This window comes from Pseudocercospora fijiensis (genome assembly GCF_000340215.1).
Source record: "Pseudocercospora fijiensis CIRAD86 unplaced genomic scaffold MYCFIscaffold_1, whole genome shotgun sequence".
Taxonomy (NCBI): Eukaryota; Fungi; Ascomycota; class Dothideomycetes; order Mycosphaerellales; family Mycosphaerellaceae; genus Pseudocercospora; species Pseudocercospora fijiensis.
Genome location: NW_006921532.1, coordinates 4075050 through 4093460, shown reverse-complemented (window position 1 = coordinate 4093460; position 18411 = coordinate 4075050). Strand labels below are relative to the sequence as shown.

At 52.8% G+C, this 18411-nt stretch overlaps 8 protein-coding genes across 8 annotated transcripts; 6 read left to right on the top strand and 2 right to left on the bottom strand.

The window, feature by feature from the left end:
* Positions 1-75: 75 nt before the first annotated feature.
* Positions 76-1279, bottom strand: MYCFIDRAFT_48307 (uncharacterized protein). The gene is made up of 3 exons (XM_007921840.1): positions 1043-1279; positions 914-986; positions 76-852 (listed from the first exon to the last, which is right to left on the bottom strand). Exons 1-3 carry the CDS (start codon positions 1130-1132, stop codon positions 509-511), a joined length of 507 nt encoding a protein of 168 aa, XP_007920031.1. The 5' UTR covers positions 1133-1279; the 3' UTR covers positions 76-508.
* A 310-nt stretch (positions 1280-1589) lies between these two features.
* Positions 1590-2729, top strand: MYCFIDRAFT_127703 (uncharacterized protein; the record flags this gene model as incomplete). Its single annotated transcript, XM_007923086.1, has 2 exons — positions 1590-2113; positions 2378-2729. The coding sequence occupies 2 exons, from the start codon at positions 1590-1592 to the stop codon at positions 2727-2729; spliced, it is 876 nt and encodes a 291-aa protein (XP_007921277.1).
* A 391-nt stretch (positions 2730-3120) lies between these two features.
* Positions 3121-4472, bottom strand: MYCFIDRAFT_128096 (uncharacterized protein; the record flags this gene model as incomplete). The annotated part of the gene is made up of 4 exons (XM_007923085.1): positions 3121-3323; positions 3387-3488; positions 3560-4175; positions 4230-4472. 4 exons carry the CDS (start codon positions 4470-4472, stop codon positions 3121-3123), a joined length of 1164 nt encoding a protein of 387 aa, XP_007921276.1.
* A 319-nt stretch (positions 4473-4791) lies between these two features.
* MYCFIDRAFT_192351 (uncharacterized protein) lies at positions 4792-7815 on the top strand (the record flags this gene model as incomplete). The annotated part of the gene is made up of 1 exon (XM_007923084.1): positions 4792-7815. One exon carries the CDS (start codon positions 4792-4794, stop codon positions 7813-7815), a length of 3024 nt encoding a protein of 1007 aa, XP_007921275.1.
* Positions 7816-8189: 374 nt separating this feature from the next.
* Positions 8190-9442, top strand: MYCFIDRAFT_213144 (uncharacterized protein; the record flags this gene model as incomplete). Its single annotated transcript, XM_007923083.1, has 3 exons — positions 8190-8375; positions 8437-9001; positions 9064-9442. Exons 1-3 carry the CDS (start codon positions 8336-8338, stop codon positions 9440-9442), a joined length of 984 nt encoding a protein of 327 aa, XP_007921274.1. The 5' UTR covers positions 8190-8335.
* Positions 9443-9797: 355 nt separating this feature from the next.
* On the top strand, positions 9798-10515 carry MYCFIDRAFT_209705 (uncharacterized protein). Its single transcript, XM_007923082.1, has one exon. The coding sequence runs from the start codon at positions 10127-10129 to the stop codon at positions 10493-10495; it is 369 nt and encodes a 122-aa protein (XP_007921273.1). The 5' UTR covers positions 9798-10126; the 3' UTR covers positions 10496-10515.
* A 1329-nt stretch (positions 10516-11844) lies between these two features.
* MYCFIDRAFT_48302 (uncharacterized protein) lies at positions 11845-14680 on the top strand. Its single transcript, XM_007921839.1, has 4 exons — positions 11845-12360; positions 12427-13124; positions 13233-14085; positions 14134-14680. Exons 1-4 carry the CDS (start codon positions 12151-12153, stop codon positions 14233-14235), a joined length of 1863 nt encoding a protein of 620 aa, XP_007920030.1. The 5' UTR covers positions 11845-12150; the 3' UTR covers positions 14236-14680.
* Positions 14681-15491: 811 nt separating this feature from the next.
* On the top strand, positions 15492-16412 carry MYCFIDRAFT_48299 (uncharacterized protein). Its single transcript, XM_007921838.1, has 3 exons — positions 15492-15710; positions 15824-15950; positions 16005-16412. Exons 1-3 carry the CDS (start codon positions 15592-15594, stop codon positions 16170-16172), a joined length of 414 nt encoding a protein of 137 aa, XP_007920029.1. The 5' UTR covers positions 15492-15591; the 3' UTR covers positions 16173-16412.
* The last annotated feature ends 1999 nt before the right edge of the window (positions 16413-18411 follow it).

Here is an 18411-nt window from a genome sequence, read left to right as displayed (position 1 = left end):
TGGTGATGTGACCAAAATCCTTCCAAGGCAAAATTCATTTTGCAACGTGAGTTAAAACAACCGGTATACAACAATAAGGTGTAAGTCGTGTCGTGCTCTATGCTTATGTACAGACAACATTACATCGCTTTGCTCGCCTTCTAATCATACATGCGATAACGCGAAGCTCGAGACATTCGTTCCGTCCGTCAAGGCTTCGAGCCAGTAGAGTGTAGTGCGATCCTGAGCCATTCGAACATATATCATCGAGCGGCTTCCTCCCTTCTTCCAACACCTGATGCTCCGCTATGCTTTTCGTGTGAAGTGCTAAACCCAGACTTTGCCTTGTACATATAACGCCTCGCCTGTTCCCGATGAACCTCTATTCAACAAGCAAAAATGAGGGTGAGGGCAGCTGATAGTCGTCAAGGCCGCAGAGTCGCCTTTTGATGCAAAGCGCACCAGTGGCTCAGGCGCAAATGAGCCCCAATTCTGCCATCTCAACAGCACGAACAGCGAGGGGCGAAAGTCAAGCTGCCGCTAATCTACCCTCGCTGCCCATTGATGTGTTGCTCGGAGGTGGAGGGGGGAGCTCTAATCGTGTGTTTTCTGCCATCATTCTCTGAAATCCAATGCCTACACCTTCGATGACTGCTAGGAGGATAGCGCAACCGATGGCACCATTTCGAATCGCTCGTGGACCGCCTCGGACTGCAAGAGCACCTCCTGTGAAGCCTCCAGCAACAATGGCGTTCCAAGGGTCTTCTTTCTGACGCACGCCTTTGACCGCGCAGTCAAATGTGCTGAACAGGCCACCCCAGACGCCAAAATTTCCGCCGAGAACTGGAGCGCGAGCCTTTATCGCCGTGATGGCTGGAGGCAAGATATCAGTATGATGTATCATCCTCGCTTTGCGTCATTGTAGAGTCCATACCTCCTATTCTTCGCTCTCCATATGGACTGTTTCTGAAACCCTTGACTCCGTGCCATACTGCTCCTCCTATCGCCTGTGCAAAAGTTCATCAGCTGTAAAATATGACGCAGCGAGATGACGAAAACCTACACCCATACAAAAAGCACCTCCAAAGTCTGATAGTGCTACCCATGGACATGGATCTCGAGAGTGATCCAAACCGTGGCCCTGTTCCCCCATGGCGCAAAATCGATGAAGTATAGGTCGGAGGTGGAAGCGGAGGCGGCTCGGCGCAAATGGTCGTTCAAACTATTGAATGGTGCAGGAAGGATCTCGAGAGCAGATGGGTGGCCCGAAAGGATTGGCAGGCGATGGAGGCGATGCAGGTTGGAAAGGGCGAGTTGGAATGCGAAAAAGATGTTTCGAGGATGCAGAGTGCTGCTAGGCTGATGTAGGTCAGAGAGAAGAAGGTTCGGCGCAGATCGGACCCTAAGGTACCTACCTTGCACTTTGACGTCGCTCAGTCGCACGCCTGCCAGCTTCATCTTCACTCCTTCACACAGCAGAGATCTGCCTCGTTCACATGTCTCGCGTCGCCCAAACTAATTCGTCGCCCGTCTCGACAAGCAACGGTGCGCGAGCTGGCGGCGGCGGCGGCGGAGATGCAGCACAGGATGGTGAGCATTTGTCCTTGCGCATGAAACAGATCTCCCTCGACCACCGCAACCATCACAATCACATACACAACCACCACCGCGGACCTTTGACTGACAACATGGCTTCTGAAGAAATCTGTCCTGTATGCAAAAGTAGTCGCTACTTGAATGCCAGCCTGCGCTTCCTCGTAAACCCAGCATGCTACCACAAGATGTGCGAGTCCTGCGTGGACCGCTTGTTTTCGCATGGTCCACAACCATGTCCCATACCTGGCTGCAGAGAGACATTGCGAAAAAATCGATTCCGCAAGCAGACGTTCGAGGACATCCAAGTCGAGCGCGAAGTTGATATTAGGAGGAAAGTTGCTTCTGTCTTCAATCGCCGCGAGGACGAGTTCGAGACTATACGCGACTACAACGACTACCTTAATGACGTCGAAGATATCACATTCAACCTCATCAATAAGATCGATTTGGAGGAGACCGAGCGCAGATTCGAGCAGTACGAGAAAGCCCATCAAGCCGAGATTGCGGAAAATGCTTCGCTAGCACAGCAGGAGAGCATGTCATATTCCAAGCTGCAAAAAGCAGAGCGGGAACAAGCAAAGCAGAGACGAGAAGCAGCGAGAAGGGAAGAAGCAGATGAGCGGAAAGAGCAGCAAGCGAACAAGAGAGATGTGCTACGTCGATTGGAAAATGGACAGGATCCAGCACAAGTGGCAAAGGCTACTGAAGGGCAGGGTGTCATGTTGAAGAAGCGTCTCAATCGCCAAGATGCTGCTGCTCGTCAACAACAGCTGCAAGCTGCGGATGCTCGTAATGGCTCGAGCAACCTCGTCATCAAGGGTCTTAAGGCCAAAGTAAAGGCTGAACCAGAAGCTCCAATTGACCCATTCGGTGGCCTTAGCTTCGAGGGCATGAAGTACTACAACGTTCAAGATCGGTACGTCTGGGATATTCTGGAAAGCGCAGAAAGGGATTCGAAGGTCACTTCTGGAGGCTATGAAGTTGCATCTTTCACGCAACGAGCATTGTGCGAGGCGTTCAGTGGTTTGGGTTGCTTCGTCGCGGACGCGGCGACAGAAAAGGAGAAGTCTGTTCAAGACGACCAGACTATGGTTACGAGGAGCGCCGAGGCTATGGGGGCGCAGGATGTCAAAATGGAAGATCCATTTGATTAGCTCCGGTTCCGATTTATCATTCTCGTTGAAGATACCCTGGATTGACATTAGCGTGGCGTTGGCTGGGCAGTCTCTTAGATTGAGATGTGGAGCAACAGTAGATTGTGGCACTATTAGACACGGGTGTTGTACGCAAGAATAGACTGCCTTGCAGGGGTGGGTTGAGATGGACCTGCCAAAACTACATGTATCTGTAGAGGCACTGCGCTAAAGCCTGATTGGCTTATTTGCAAGTACATTATAATAGGTCTGGCAATGTAATGTATACTTTCTCGCCTACGCGTGCTGCCTGTCGACACCGCTGTCGAATTTGTTTTGTGCAGATAACCTTGCCGCGAGCGCTGAGAAGCTCTGGCAAACATGATCTCCTGTCTCCTGATCCAGGGCGCTATCATTTGCCGTTTATCACCTGCAAAAAGTTCTGCAGGCCACCAAGGTCATAAATATTGTCGACGTCGTCCAAGCTCCAGACACGATTCCACAGCCCGTCTTGTCCTCGCGGTGGCTTGCCGTCCTTCGTCATTACCAGAACTTGCTCAGTATTGACCGGCCACGGTACAACCACTTCGTCAGCATCGTCGAAAGCGAATAACGCTGGATTTGGCGAATGTATTCGCGAGTGACCATTTGCGAGAGCGTCACCGTACTTTCGCATACGGTGATGCGTCCTTAAATCTTCGATTTTGGCCATGAATACGAACCCGTCCGCCATGTCTTCCTGCCAATCCGACCATTTCTGTGACTCGTTTGTAGTCATGCCTAGAGATAGCAAAGGATATCAGTACGTATTTCTGATGAAGAAGGTGCCGGGAATGTATGCGCTCTCTTACCAGCCCAGATCAGGTATAAATGATACGCCAACAATCCAAGGGGAAGGCCCGCCGTGCTCGCGGCAAGGAGACCGACACCGGCAATGGAAAGGCCACCCTTATTAACCGCGACCACTACTGCGTTGCCTATCTGCTCCAAGCGTGCCCAGCTGACCAAAGGAGTAGTCCTGTCCATGCGCATAGAAGGTCCAAGTATGTGCCAGCTCAGGTACGCACCATATATCTCAACTGCGCCGAGAGAGAACAGCAAGGCCAAGAACCAGCGGTAATTGCCTCGTCCAAGACAGTTGTTCACCCATGGACAGTGATGGTCACATTTGGCCACGCAATGTCCGCAAAAGCTGCAGTGCTTTGATCGTGCTGGCTTGTCCAAATTGCAAGTGCTGCACACGTTCCCGGGCCGGAACAGGATGTGGTCGTAAGGGTAGTCCACGCTTCTCGCCTTGTGGTTCGAAGCTGTGATGTAGTGTGCTTTGTATGAGACTGTGAGGTATGTGAAGATGTATGGGGCTATCAGAAATGGTGGAATAGGCGCCAGGAGATGAGGCGGAAGCAAGTGCAGTGTGTTGTGTAGGAACAGCCCAGCACTTCCTGTAAGCAGAACCAAAAAGATTATCTATTCTTACCTTAGCTATATGCTTTGAGTAGTAGAATTGATCGCACAGCATACCAGAACGATGGGATTCTTCTCATAAAACAGGTACTGTCCGACCCGCTGGCTCCTGCGCGTGATCTGGCCACCGGTGAGAGTTCGATCCACTTTGCGAAAGCCATTCGGTATGTGAAGACAAAGCAGTCGATTCAGCCAGCCCATGGGTGTTCTCCTGAAAGCCGGCAGTCGACCAAACAGCGCGATGAAGGTGATTAGCGATAAGATCAGGATCGCAAGGACAAGCTTTCGAAGAGCGGACATGTTGTGAGCATCTTTCGAGTCCTGATCAAGTCGGATCTGACAGTCCAGCTCAATCTGGATCGGGAACTACAAATGCAGTGTATGAAGAGACGGCCGCAATAATTTGGGTAGAAGTCCTGCTCGACTGCTTTGTTGAGCGCAGAAATTGAAACAGAATGATGTTTCATCGCGAGAGAGTCAACACAGCCACAGCCACAGTGAATCAGGCACGAGCGCGTGGAGAGTCGCGTTCCTGCCTGTTCCCCGCCATCCGTCTCCCTCGCTCATCATCAATCAACTGCATCCGCATGCCAGGATCAAGAACAGGCAGACGCATTGAATGGCGAACGCGCCGCTAGTTGTCACGAATGCGCAGACTGGTGCTGGACCAAAGGGCAAGATTTTCGACGGTCTGGCCTTCTTCCTGATCCAACGCGTTCCACAACGAAACAAATTCATTGCCGACATCGAGGCCAACGGTGGGAAGGTGGTGAAGGATGAGCGCGTCGCTGACTACCTCATTGCCGACCACATGCGCAATGATGCACCTGGAGGCAGTTACTCGTACACTTTCATACAGGCAGCAATTCGTGACGGCCAATTGCCCAATCCTGGCGACCACGCTACTGGACGCAGGAAAGGATCTGTCCGTGAGATTGGTTCTACTGCAATAGCAGCTAAACGCACAAGAACACCCTTCACGGCCGAGGATGACAGACAGCTGTGGCAATGGGTCCAAAGTGAGAAAGCGGCAGGAGCATCGGTGAAAGGCAATGAAATGTACAAGAGACTGGAAGCTGCGAATCCACGGCACACCCATCAAGCCTGGCGCGATCGCTACGTCAAACAGTTGATGGATAAGCCGCCTGTTGGTATACAAGCAACCGACGCGACCACTGCGCCTTTGAGACCAGCATCAGCAGCTCTAGATGGGTCCGAAGAAGAGCCCTTGCCGGCTGTACCACACGCGCGTAAGCAGTCCCCAAGGAAGCGTCAGAAGGTCGACCATCCTAGCAAAGTTGGCAAACAGCCAAGCGTGGAGAGTAGTGACGGCTTGCAAGACGATATTGAGCTCCTCCAGAAGGAGGTGAACTTCATTGAAGATATGCCGGCAGACAGAGAGGGTGAAGCTTGGGCATCCTTCGCGAAGGCGTATCCAAAGCGCACATCGCAAGAGTGGAAAGAGCTGTATATTACCTCTGTGAAACCACCACTTCATGCTCAAGCTATTCGTGGATCCTCTGCGGCTGTTGACCAAATTCTCGCCCAAGCTCAACTGGCTTCAGCAAAAGGAATGACTCAGAGTAAGAAGCACAAACGTGTTGCGCCTCCTCGCGAGATAAGTCAATCGCCCTCGGATGTACCGGACGCGACGCCGGACACAGCCTGTGGTAGGGATATTATACAAATTGTCAGCTCACCTCATAGCATCAAGACCACAACAGCACGTCGGGCCTATGATGTTGAAGTCAATGCCTCCAACAGTGCTCTACATACTGCAAAGGAGCAAATACGATCCGATTCAGGGGCCATTCCTCTCGATCGGCATGATGATGTACTCCGGGATGCTATAGTGACCTCCGACGTCAACGAGGCTGCGGAACAGCAGCTGCAAGCGGAATCTGTCGATCATCTAATAGCATCATACGAGTCGGCGAAACGTCAGGATCCCACCGATTCTAACGTCATGCCAACTAATGAAGTCAACGAGCGGGATGAAGTGGAGTCACAAGGCTACGTGCAACCTCCAAAACATCAGAGCCGAGACTTCTTCGGTCGCCCTCGGTCTGACACTCCAAGCTCTTCAGTCGCTGCCGCTGTGGAGGAACAAAATCGAGAGGAAGCTCGATCAGCAGCCATCGAAACCGCCGGCTTCGCTCTGACCGAGGCAAATCTCGCTGCTCAGGAAGAGCAGCTAAGAGAGCCCAAGCTTCGTGGTGTAGACTTGCCTGAAGATGACGAGATGAAAGATCAAAGCGATTTTCTCAAGTTTCTGCAACACACCATGGGCGTGCCCATCACCCAGCCCGAGGCTTTTGAGGGGGTCCGAGATGAACAGCATTCAAACGGAGTCGATGAAGACCAAATGCTGCCATCTACACCTATTTTGGCAGCTCAAAGTCGCGTCGCCCATGCGGACGATAGCACGGACAATATGCCTCTGAGAAGCGAACACGTACATTTGTCCTCCCAAGAAGAGGTTGCCGAAGTACTTGATTCGAATTTGAACTGGCCCATGTCTCCTGAGCAGCAAAGAAAAAGAAATGAGGAGCAGAGCCTGCCGTTCGAGACACAAGTTCATCGTACCACCACGCCGCCGCAGGCCTACACGACAGAAGCCTCGAGTCAATTTGCAAGTCGATCGTTATTGTCGCAAATCAATGGAGTGGCATCGTCGGCGGACGACGGCGTCAGCCTGGATCAATCGCCGCAACACGCGGGTCGGTTGTCGCCTTTTCCATCAAGTAGCCAGATAAATTACCCGGAAGACACGTACAATGGTGAAGATTTGGAAGGCACGGATGCTGGCTCAGAGGCAGGCGAAATAGATCTAACCCTTGCCGAGCCTGAAGGCGGCTTCGGTTTCACTCCTTCACCAGAGCGAGACCAACGACTTCGTATGCCTCTCGAAGCAAAGAGTATTTGCCACGACAGCCGAGGACCCGCTCTGGACACAACCGCAAGATCCACTCATGGCACGAATTCCGGCAATTTCGTAGAGATCTCCTCTGCGTCTCCTCCTAGCTCATCACTTGAAAGTTCGGTTCATTCTGAAGGCAGGCATTACAGCGGAGCGAAAAGGGGAGGCCATGCTCTCGAGACACAAGACATTTACAATGCCGAAACACAAGTGCCAGATTTTGGAATGCCGCCGCCTTCCTTCAATGGAGGACCAGATGAGACCATGGATAGCCGTCGTCTAAATTTCGACGAAACCACGCTGAATCTTGGCCGAACAAACCCACCTGCCGCAGTCTCATCGCAACCAGAAGGTATCGATCCGCAAGACGACCAAAGCTATGAACGATCTCCAGATGACGAGGACGAAGATCCTTCGTCTCAGGATGATGCGGCAAAGCTCGAAGATTGGATGGCTACTATGCAGGTAAGAGGGTACAAAGAAGCGGCGATTGTACAAGCACTGAAATGCACCTCGATGCGAGTGGATCTTGCACACCTTGTGTTGATATCGACCAAAGCAGGTAAAGGAGTGCCGGGCGATGTTCCGGGAATTTGGAGCGAGCACGAAGACAGCATACTCGAAAGTGGCAATGCTAGAGGCATCAGGGATTTAGAAGCCAAGCATGGCTGGGATGAGTGTGAAGCCAGACTTAATTACTTGGCTGAGTGGCGAGACGCTTGATGACTGATATGATATGAATTGTACAGTGCGAATGAGCTACATATCGAAAGCATTCATTTCCCGGAGACTGTTCGGACTATGTTGCTTCGATAGAGGCGACTCGAATAGAGGCCCGCAAGCTCGCATCAGCTATGATATCCTTCCGCGATCGCGCGTTGTTGTGAAGCCACGCAGCTCAGTGTAATCCGTTGACCAGCCGTGCAAATTGCGGTAGACTGCCGGTATACGGAGCATGCAGTATGAAGCACAGACAACACGTAGCAAGCAGAGTGGCAGAATGAACGGCATGCGGGAAGTTTAGTTTAGAGTTGTGGCTCGTGGCAGGGCTCTGACGTAGTTGAACTTCTCTGGGATCACTTCGCCATCGCCATCCACAGTCGAGCAGTAGTCACATGTTTGCAGGCAGCTACGTGCATCCATATTCTTCTTCTTCTTCTCTCCAAAGACTCCTGGAGCCGGACGCCGACTATACTCTGGGCTCTTTGCCTTTCCCCTGCGCTTACGATCGATCTCGCTCAACATGTTCCGAGCTACGAGCTCTCCGATGGACGATGCTGTCGGTAGGCAGATGGCGCCCATGCTCGAAGTGGCTGCAAAGTGTAGTCTAACGATTGAGAATAGTCAAAGCAACTGACGAGAACCTCACGAGCGAGAATTGGGAATACATTCTAGATGTATGCGACCGCGTGTCAGCCAATTCATCAGGACCAGCGCAAGCGACTGCTGCCTTGATCAAGCGACTGGCGCATCGCAATGCGAACGTCCAGCTATACACTCTTGAGCTTGCGAACGCCCTCTCCCAAAACTGTGGGCCACCTCTGCATCGCGAACTCGCATCTAAAGCCTTTACAGATGCACTCCTACGTCTAGCCGCAGATCGCACCACACATGGCCAGGTCAAGCAGAAAGTCCTGGAGCGCATGGGCTCTTGGTCGGAGGAATTCAAGTCTTCGCCCGAGCTGGGGATCATGGAGCAAGCATACCAGAAACTGCGTGTACAACAGCCGGGATTGATGCCTCCGAGCAAACCTGTCAAGCAGCAGATTAGTAGCGAGGACAAGAGGAAGGAGGACGAAGAGCTGCAAATGGCACTAGCTTTGAGCGTGCAGGATAAAGGGCCTAGCAACAGCGCACCAACCGCGACAAATGGGGATCAGTGTAGTCAACAAGCACAACCGCAGCGACTGTCAGCAGAGTCCGAGCGCTCTACGATTTCACTCCTTCTGAGTCCGGCGAACTTGCCTTCAGGAAAGGTGATATCATTGCAGTCTTGGAGTCAGTGTACAAGGACTGGTGGAAAGGCAGTCTGCGAGGCCAAACTGGAATTTTCCCACTCAATTATGTCGAAAAGCTCCAGGATCCCACCAAAGAAGAGCTCGAGAGGGACGCGCATATGGAGTCCGAGGTCTTCGGGGAAATAAAGAACGTCGAAAAGTTGTTGGCGCTGCTGAGTATTGGCGGAGAAGGTGGCGGTAGACGCGGAGAGCGAGAGGAAGAAGAGATCAGCGAGCTGTATCAACGCACGCTGAGCATTCGTCCGAAACTGATCGAGCTGATCGCGAGGTACTCACAGAAGAAGGGTATGCTCGTCTGGCACCATTTCGGAGCATTTGCTAATGTTCCCTAGATGACTTCACACAGCTGAACGAAAAGTTCATAAAAGCACGACGAGATTACGAGGCGCTGTTGGAGGCCTCCATGGCCCAGCCACAATATCAACAACAGCAGTTCCCAATCCGACAAAGGCAGCCTTACCAACATCAACAGCCCCCTTACAGCGGCACGCAGCCAAGTCTGCAAGGCTACCCGCCTCAAGGGCCCCTGCCAGCTCAACCTTACCCTCCGCCAAATTTCGCGCAGCAGAGTCAGCAGCACCTGCCTCCACAACAGGATCCCCAACGTTACTACTCACCGGCGCCTCAAGAGCAGCCTCCACAGCAGTCAGGCTTGACTAGTCCCTATCTTCCTCAAGGCGGCCCTTCCCCGGGGAATGCGCCGTCAAACGGTGCCGCACCTTTCCATTTCATACCCGGTGGCGTTCAGGCACCTCCACCTACAGAAGTCAGAAGAAAACCCAGTCCCCAAGGCCCAGCAACATTAGGTCCAAATGATCCTTACAATGCAGGGCCGGGCTTCCAAGGTCAGATTCGACCCAACTCGATACATACACTTAATAGCGGCAATCCCCAGGAACTAGCAACAAGTGGCTACGAATCGCCAATAGACAACAGGCATTCATATCCCTCTGCACAAGCTGCTCTGCCAATGCAGCAAGCCCCAGCCCAAGGCTACGACCACTATCCGCCGAGGAATGACCGCGATGGACTTCCGAACCGACAACGTACACAAAGCTTCGAGTCACCGTCGAGTTTGTACTCAACTCAGCAAGACGCTGGACATCAGCAAGCACCTCCGCAACCGAGTGCGCCTCCTCCGGGAATACCACCCAGCCCAGGTGTGCAATCTGCGCCACAGCCACCTTATCAGGCGTATCAGCCATACCAGCAGCAATACTCACAGCACCAACCAAGAGCGCCAAGCGGTGACTCTGGGGAGGACTTTTACAGATAGGCAAGGGGCGAGCAAAGCAGAGGTTACCATGAAGCGGCCAAGGATTTTGTGGATTCCAGCGATCTGTATAACTGTAGCGCAGAGTACTGTACGCAAAAGCAATGTATGACTGTACGAAGCCCAACTAGGCAGAATCTCCTCATTTCTTGATGTGATCGTGTGCCCGAGCACGGCATCATTACAGTAATTATTGTATGGAGGTGGGAAGGGTGCCAGCTTTGCTTTGCTATACGAACGCGCGCGCGTCCCTCGCATCGCATCGCAGTCAGTCAGTCACGTCAACAATGTGAGACACTCGAGACCCTGCGATTCGTCTCTGTCAGGTGGGTGCGGGACCGTAGCACAAGCGAACGCAACGTGAATCAAGCCCGGCAGGTAGGTACTCCCCTCCCCTCCCCTCCCGTCCTGTTTGCAAGGCCAGGCCAGGCAGGAGACGTGTCGACTGTCGAGCTGCGCTGCAAACGCAATGCGCTCTCATACCGTGCAGCGCACGCCAGACTGGTCTTGCAGCTGCAGCACGTATCGTGTATGGTGTGGTTGGCAACTGACATGGACTGAAGTAAGTCACTGAACACGACACTCCGGCGCCGCGCCCAAGACTCGCAGCCCACGTTGCGATTAGAGAGAGACTGCTACGCCACGACGGCTACCAGCAGCGTGACCCCTGTCGCTTGTGACCGCTGGACAAATTGCGGTGGTGCGAGAGAGACGAGCGACGAGCGACGAGCGACGAGCGCTGCGGGCGACGGCGACGGGAGCGATGGAGCAATGTGGCAGTAGTTTCTGACAGCGCGAGATCAAGAGGCCCCAGACTTGTCCGTCAACAGACATTCGCAGGTCGGTGCTCTCGCTGCGCTGCGAGCAGGTTCGTTGGCGGACAGGGATGCTGGCAGGAGTTGCACTGATGTCCTGCACGCTCTGGAAGGCAGCTAGCGTATCACAAGTAGTTCTGGTGTTGCTGTGCTTGCCGTGCATCCTTGCGCTGAGCTCTCTTTCGTGAATGTATACACTTCTTCGCATTGTTGTTTTCCAGAGAGGCAAAGAGGATTGTCAGGCCGAGCCCAGCTACCTTCAAGGGTGCCTGTCGATATGAACAATACGGCTCCAGCTGCACCACTCCATCACCCGCAGCAGCACAGCCACCAGGCCCAGCGCAAGGTGTTGAAGAAGAAGGCGCCGTCGCCGTCGCCATCACAGTCACAGTCGCGCAATCACGCTCACGCCCACGCTCACGCCCACGCCCACGCCCACACCCACGCTCCGCGCCCAAGTCAGACCCCGACGCAGGAGCAGACTGCTGGAACTGGAGCCCGTCCGCACCCGCACCCCCCATCAGCTCCGAAGCAGCCCCGCGACAATCAAGACCGAGAGCAAACGGAGCCAGAGGATCACAGCGGCAACGGTAGCCATCACCTCCGCCGCGATCACCTGCACCAGCACCGCACCAACGCCGCGATCCGCCCTCTATCAGTAACCCACCGCACCTCCCAGGAGCTGGTCGGCCTGCGCTTTGACGACGACGCGCTGCACGCCATCAACGCCGTCTCCTACTCATCTGCCGTCTCCGCTTCCGCTTCCGCATCAGCATCAACAGCAGCATCAGCAGCCCCGTCGGCTTCGCTTTCGCCACACCTCGCTCAGCAGCCTGCCTCCGCAACGCAATCAGCAGCGTCGTCGCACCCAGCGCGCGCTGTCCAGACCCCTGCCGGCGCCAACCCTGCTGTGAGGCTGTCGCAAATCCTCGCAGGCCAAGGCCGGGCCTCAATGGACGACCCCCATTCCAATGGCATGCGGAGTCCACGGCAGCGGTACAGTGATGAAGGCAAAGAGGCAAAGGTGTTGAAGAAGAAGAGCGGCTTCTCGAGTCTGATGTCTAGTTTGGTCGGCGCTCCGCGAAAACCGACCATATCAGCGCCAGAGAATCCCGTGCATGTGACGCACGTGGGCTACGATCAAGAGACAGGCGAGTTCACTGTAAGTAGGCCTACAGATATGTTGCTGTTATATATACGCTGTGCAGACACTGATGTTGGACGATAGGGATTGCCGAAAGAATGGCAGCGAACATTACAGGCCAATGGCATAACAGAACAGGAGCAGAAGAAGAATCCCCAGGCTATCATCGATGTTGTTACATTCTTCAACGAGAACCAAGGTGACACGAGTAGTGACGACTGGACCTACCACAAATTCGATCATGCCAAACCTCAGGACAGCCCCGGCCAGCTGGCCGCGCACAATTATCAGCAAGGGCTGAGTCCTACTGGATACATGATGAGCCCTCCTGCCAGCCCACGCTTTCCAAAGAACGATGGAGAGAGCTTCGAGAATCCAAGAGCGCCTCCACCGGTGCCGCGAGGCATGTCCACTGCCGGGATGGGCGTGTCGAGCCCAGTCAGCCCACAATCCAATGGCGATCTGCTTCCTATGCGACCAGCGCCGAAAGCTCCAACCCAGTCTGCCAATATGGTCCCTCAGCGACCAGCTCCGCCTATTCCCAGCCCTCACAGAGATCAGCCCAGAGTCGATGACGGCCTGCCTGCGGTGAAATATGCTCCTCCTACCGTGAGCGACATTTCATCCAATACCCAACCACACAACAGAAGTCGTGCAAATACTGGCCCCACGTACCAGAACCAGTCTCCCATCTCGTCGCCCCACCAGTATCAGCAGCAGCAGGAGCAGGCCATGAAAGCGGCACAGCAAGTTCTCAAGCAACAATCCCTGGAGCGATCGCAGTCGCAGCGCCAGCCACCAAACAACAATGGCTACACTCAGAACCAACAGCCCCAAGTACCGCATCCTTCAGAGTCTCGCCAAGTGCCTCATCCTGCTGTAGATCCGAGGGTTGGGCCAGCTCCTAGGCCAAGACAGCGCCCTCGACAGTCCATCACGAACGCCGAGGTAGTATCGAAGCTCCAGCATATATGTAATACTGCCGACCCTACCAAGAAGTACCGAAACTTGATCAAAATTGGACAAGGTGCTAGTGGAGGAGTCTACACAGCATTCGAAGTTGGCACCAACAAATGTGTTGCTATCAAGCAGATGAACCTGGAGCAGCAGCCGAAGAAGGACCTGATCATCAACGAAATTCTGGTTATGAAAGACAGCAAGCACAAAAACATTGTCAACTTTATGGATAGTTTCCTCGTGAAGGGAGATTTGTGGGTTGTCATGGAGTACATGGAGGGAGGCAGCCTTACTGATGTTGTGACCTTCAACATGATGTCGGAAGGACAAATTTCGGCAGTGTGCAGAGAGACGCTGCACGGTCTTCAATTTCTGCACTCCAAAGGCGTCATTCACCGCGATATCAAATCCGACAACATCTTGCTGTCTATGGAAGGCAGCATCAAGCTCACCGACTTCGGCTTCTGCGCTCAGATCAACGAATCGCATATGAAACGCACGACTATGGTCGGCACACCATATTGGATGGCACCCGAAGTTGTGACGCGGAAAGAATATGGACGCAAGATCGATATTTGGTCGCTCGGTATCATGGCTATAGAGATGATCGAAGGCGAGCCACCATACCTGACCGAGTCGCCGCTTCGAGCTCTATACCTGATCGCCACAAATGGCACACCTACCATCAAGGAGGAACACAATTTGACACCGGTGTTCCGAGACTTTTTGCATTTCGCACTCAAGGTTGATCCAGAGAAGAGAGCATCCGCGCACGATCTCCTTAAGGTGAGCGGGCAACTTGTGCTGATTTGATCTTTGCTGACCAGATTGTAGCATGCATTTATTCAGACAGCGGAGCCACTTGCGACTCTCGCGCCACTGGTGAAAGCTGCGAGGCTCGCGAGAGCTGAAGAAAGAAAGAACAAGGGCAGTTAAGGCTCTAACACAAGAAATCTGTGCCACCTGGCTGCGTGGCTCATTGGTCCCAGGATTTACTTTTCGTTTTAGCATGAAGCATATCGACTGAGCGTTCGGCGTGTAAATCAGTCCTTTCACGAGGCGCAAGGATGTCGCACGTGAGATTGCAGATCATAGGCGGAGTTGATCTTGCAGATGGAGTGATCGATGCGGTTACAGCACCCTGGACAACGCGGTCGCCAGGGAGCAAAGCGCAGAGGGATGGCGTTGCAAATCATAAACAGCACGGAGTCATGATGGTACGAGGAGCGCCGGCGCAAAGTGCGGTTGACGATTTCAAAAGGAGTTTCTTGGTATATCGGGATCGTGAAATATTACTACATCCCAGCCCGCCCATTCATGGCGATGGACTGCGTGAGGCTCTTCTGCATACATAGCAGCGAAATGACACCACTTATATACGGAAGACGTCACAGGCCATTGGGCTGTCGACAAAGGGGTGGTGACAGGCAGTTTGTGGTCTCAATTGGAAGGAAGGAGGGTAAGTTAAGAAGATCCTTGTGCAGATGCGCATCGCCCAGTGTTCGAGAAAAAGCTCACTGCTCGGAAAGTCTGGCCCCGTGAGGATATGTTATGCACGAGCGAGGCCACGTTGGACTATCATATCAAGAGTGGTGGATTTCGGTAACCGGGGCCTTCGGTCAAGAACGGAATGCTGGTGTAGTCCAAGCCAGTAGTAGATTATTGTAACGCAAATATTGTACGCTCCTTGCGACGGTCAGTGTGGACTCGCCAACGTCGGAAGCCCTCGAAGAATGAGCAAAAGGCGTCGAATTTTTGCAAGACGGTGTAGAGAACGATTCGCTCTCGTACAGAGGCTCGCTCTCGTACCTGTGCGTTCGGGACGAGCCGGATTCCTCGCTTTTCACGCGTGCCATGTGATGATCGCCAAGGCCGAGGCTCCTGACAATCTGGCTGTATCAATCGATGTGTGATACGAGCAGTGAATTGTTGTTTGAGCAGATCAAGACGTCTGGCAGTCACTGAGCCGTCTCTGGCACCAGCATGAAGCATACAACCGTTATAATACAGCGGGACGCAACCGTGCTGCCGATGAAATGCACTGTAGGCCCTGGATGGTCGATGTTCAGCGAATTGACCCCCCACAATCTGCCGCCTCTGACGGCCGAGCCACTCAACGTTGCTGAAAGCTTGCTTAGTGGCATTATGGCCATCGCATTCACTTCACTGCTATCGTCTTAGTTCTGACACACTGCTCTCACTGTTCGACCTCACCTCTCCTCTCGCGCGTCTCAGTAATTGCTCCCAGCCTCCGCCTCGCCTCGCCTCGCCCATCGTACGACCATAGCAATCATGTCTGACACCAAGGAATTCACCTATTCCGACGTCGCAGAACACACCACAAAGAAGGACCTCTATTTGGTGATCCACGACAAGGTCTACAACTCCTCTAGCTTCGTTGACGAACACCCGTACGCTCCACTGTAAACCGATATTTGTGCGCTGCCTACACGACCGGGCATTGGCATATGCACGCTTGTCTAGGCGGCGATTGAGACCTGAAGCTGACAAGCATTTCTGATAGCGGCGGTGAGGAGGTCCTACTCGATGTTGGAGGTCAGGACGCTACTGAAGCCTTTGAGGATGTCGGCCACAGCGACGAGGCGCGCGAGATCCTCGAGGGCTTGCTCATCGGCACCCTGAAGAGACAGGTACGGGCTCTCCGAAATCCACCGACGAGCATGGCTGACCTATAATTGCTTCAGGAGGGCGACCCTGCGCCAAAATCGGCCACACAACAAGTCGCAGATGCAAGAAAGGCTGCTCCAAGCTCCGGTGGGCTTGGCGTTGGGGTCTATGCCGTCGTCGTCGTCGGCGCCGCGGTCGCTTACTTCGCTTACAACTACCTTCAGCAAAACCAGAACAAGTCGTAAAGAAAGAGCTCAGGGAAAAGGCGTGGTATCGAGAGGCACATCCGGTCTGCATGATCAAGCGAAACGAACGCTAAAGACGCTTAGTGTGGGTGGGACTTCTATCCGTGCAATGAGATGGACCTTATAGAGAACTTCACATACACTCTGGCCATCTGTCGTTAGCTGGGCTTGGGAGGCGTTTTGGCATAGCTATACATTGCAGCGTTGACAGTCTTATTCGAGGCCGCTTTCCATCCTCTGCATCAGATGCACATACCAACAATGTCCTCACAACGGCGTGGTGGAAGAGATCTGTAGCTTCTTCCCGCACCGACGAGAGGAAAATCGCCAGTCGATTCCCTTTCGAAATCTGCCTGGGTAACAAACAACTTTTGCGCATGGACCATGACCATTCAGCTCTCCGCTGTGAGTATCATGCCGCTCAAATTCTTTCTGTTTACTCCTCAATAGCTTTCCTCTTTTCTTCCGCGAAATACATGCTTGTTGCCGAGGGGAAGTGCTCCGAAGTGTGTTCTCGCAGGCAACACGGTATCCAGGTGGACAGCATTCCTCCAGCAGGTGTTCCAAATTTTAAATTTGGCGTTGGACTGGCGAAGGAGGTTCTGTATCGCACAGACCGGTCAGCTCATGTGCTTGCAGCATTGGCCCGAAAGGTCCAGCGCCTTTACCCAGTCCAAGATCAGATCACGGATAAGTCGAAAGGAAGAGCTCGGCAACTTGATCCATGCCAAGGAATTGTGGCTCTGGCATCATACCAGCGTCTGCGCAAGATCTGGCAGTGGATATCAACACCGTGCGGAACCTTTACAGCGACAGTATCCCCATGGCACGGACAATCTTGATATTCTTACAATTCGAGCGCTCTGTGTCTGATGCTTGTCGCACTAGAGTCAGAGGTATTTGTCGACATTTTATGGGTGCATGTATTTTGATCATAGTGACTAACAAAGGTACTCTCAGTCATTATTTTTCCGTGATGTGTAGTAATAGATGATGATCTGGAATCGTCTTATTACTACTGCATCAATTCAAGGTCTTGAGAGAATCCATTTTCCTAATTATATGTAAGGATTCGAAGGATTCCAGGATCAATGACCTTCCTGCAAGCCTTGTGAACAGTGTGAAGTCAACTTCGTCGGGCAGACGCAGTAGCTGAGCAAGCAATGTAGGATCGAATGGCCGATACATTATCTGCTTCTCAAGCTCTCTTTGCAATGCTTGATCCTGAAACTACATCGTGCGAATAGGGTCAAAAGCTTCAGAACAAGGCGTGGGGGCGAGACGGCACAATGCAGGCATCGAACAATCTTTCGACAATAGCTCGGCGTGAATCTTGCTCTACCCAGGCGAATAAATGCCTCGCGGATGATAAATGCCCTTGGCTACTTGGCTCGGGTGTATCCAATTCATCACGACCATGGCCAAAGAACATGATAGTCGCATCGGAGATGTACAGGAATAACACCTCGTGCGAGACAATATGTCCTTCAAATCCTTTGAAAATATTCTTTGTCGTGACAATCGATCTCAGAAAGATCAGAATACTGACAGCGTAGAGAGAAGGCATATGTCGTCTCCAAGGCATGATCGAAGCCAGTAGGGCCGAGTGTTGATTGATTCGGGAGTTGAAGATGGCTGCTGCGATGACAAAAAAGCCGCGAAATAAGACTTGCAAGCTAAGACCTCTGACAATTATGTGCTACCCAGTCTTTGCTTGGTCCGGATCGCTAACACGGCTTGCTCCTGCTCCTTGTGCGAGAAACGAAATAACATCTCCCGCCCCGAAGATCTTAGTCAACTATGTTCGTCGAATGAATAGCAGGTCTTCTCCTTTGATCCAAAAGTCCGAATCTTCCCAATTCCATGTAGATGCTCTTTGGCAAGAGCGCGGGGGCAACTAGCAAGAGGACGCTCTGTATGATGTAGGGTCCTAAAGTCCACCATGCATATGCTTCTGACGCAGAGATCGCTCGATCTATGTAGCCGACTATTTCGCAAAGTCCTCCGGGGCAGGATGCTAACATGAACCATGTTCAGATTCGAAACGTTTAGGAATTATGGAACAGTGTAGTCGCGGAGAAGAAGAAGATGAAGATGATTGCGGCCACTAACGAAGGAGCATATTCGTATTTCTTGAACTTGACGCCATCGCCAGGCGAAGATGTCAGGCTGCACAAGTTGCAGAGAACATGGCATGGGCCGGGGTTGGTGATTCTGTGTGATGAGCTTATTTGGCCTC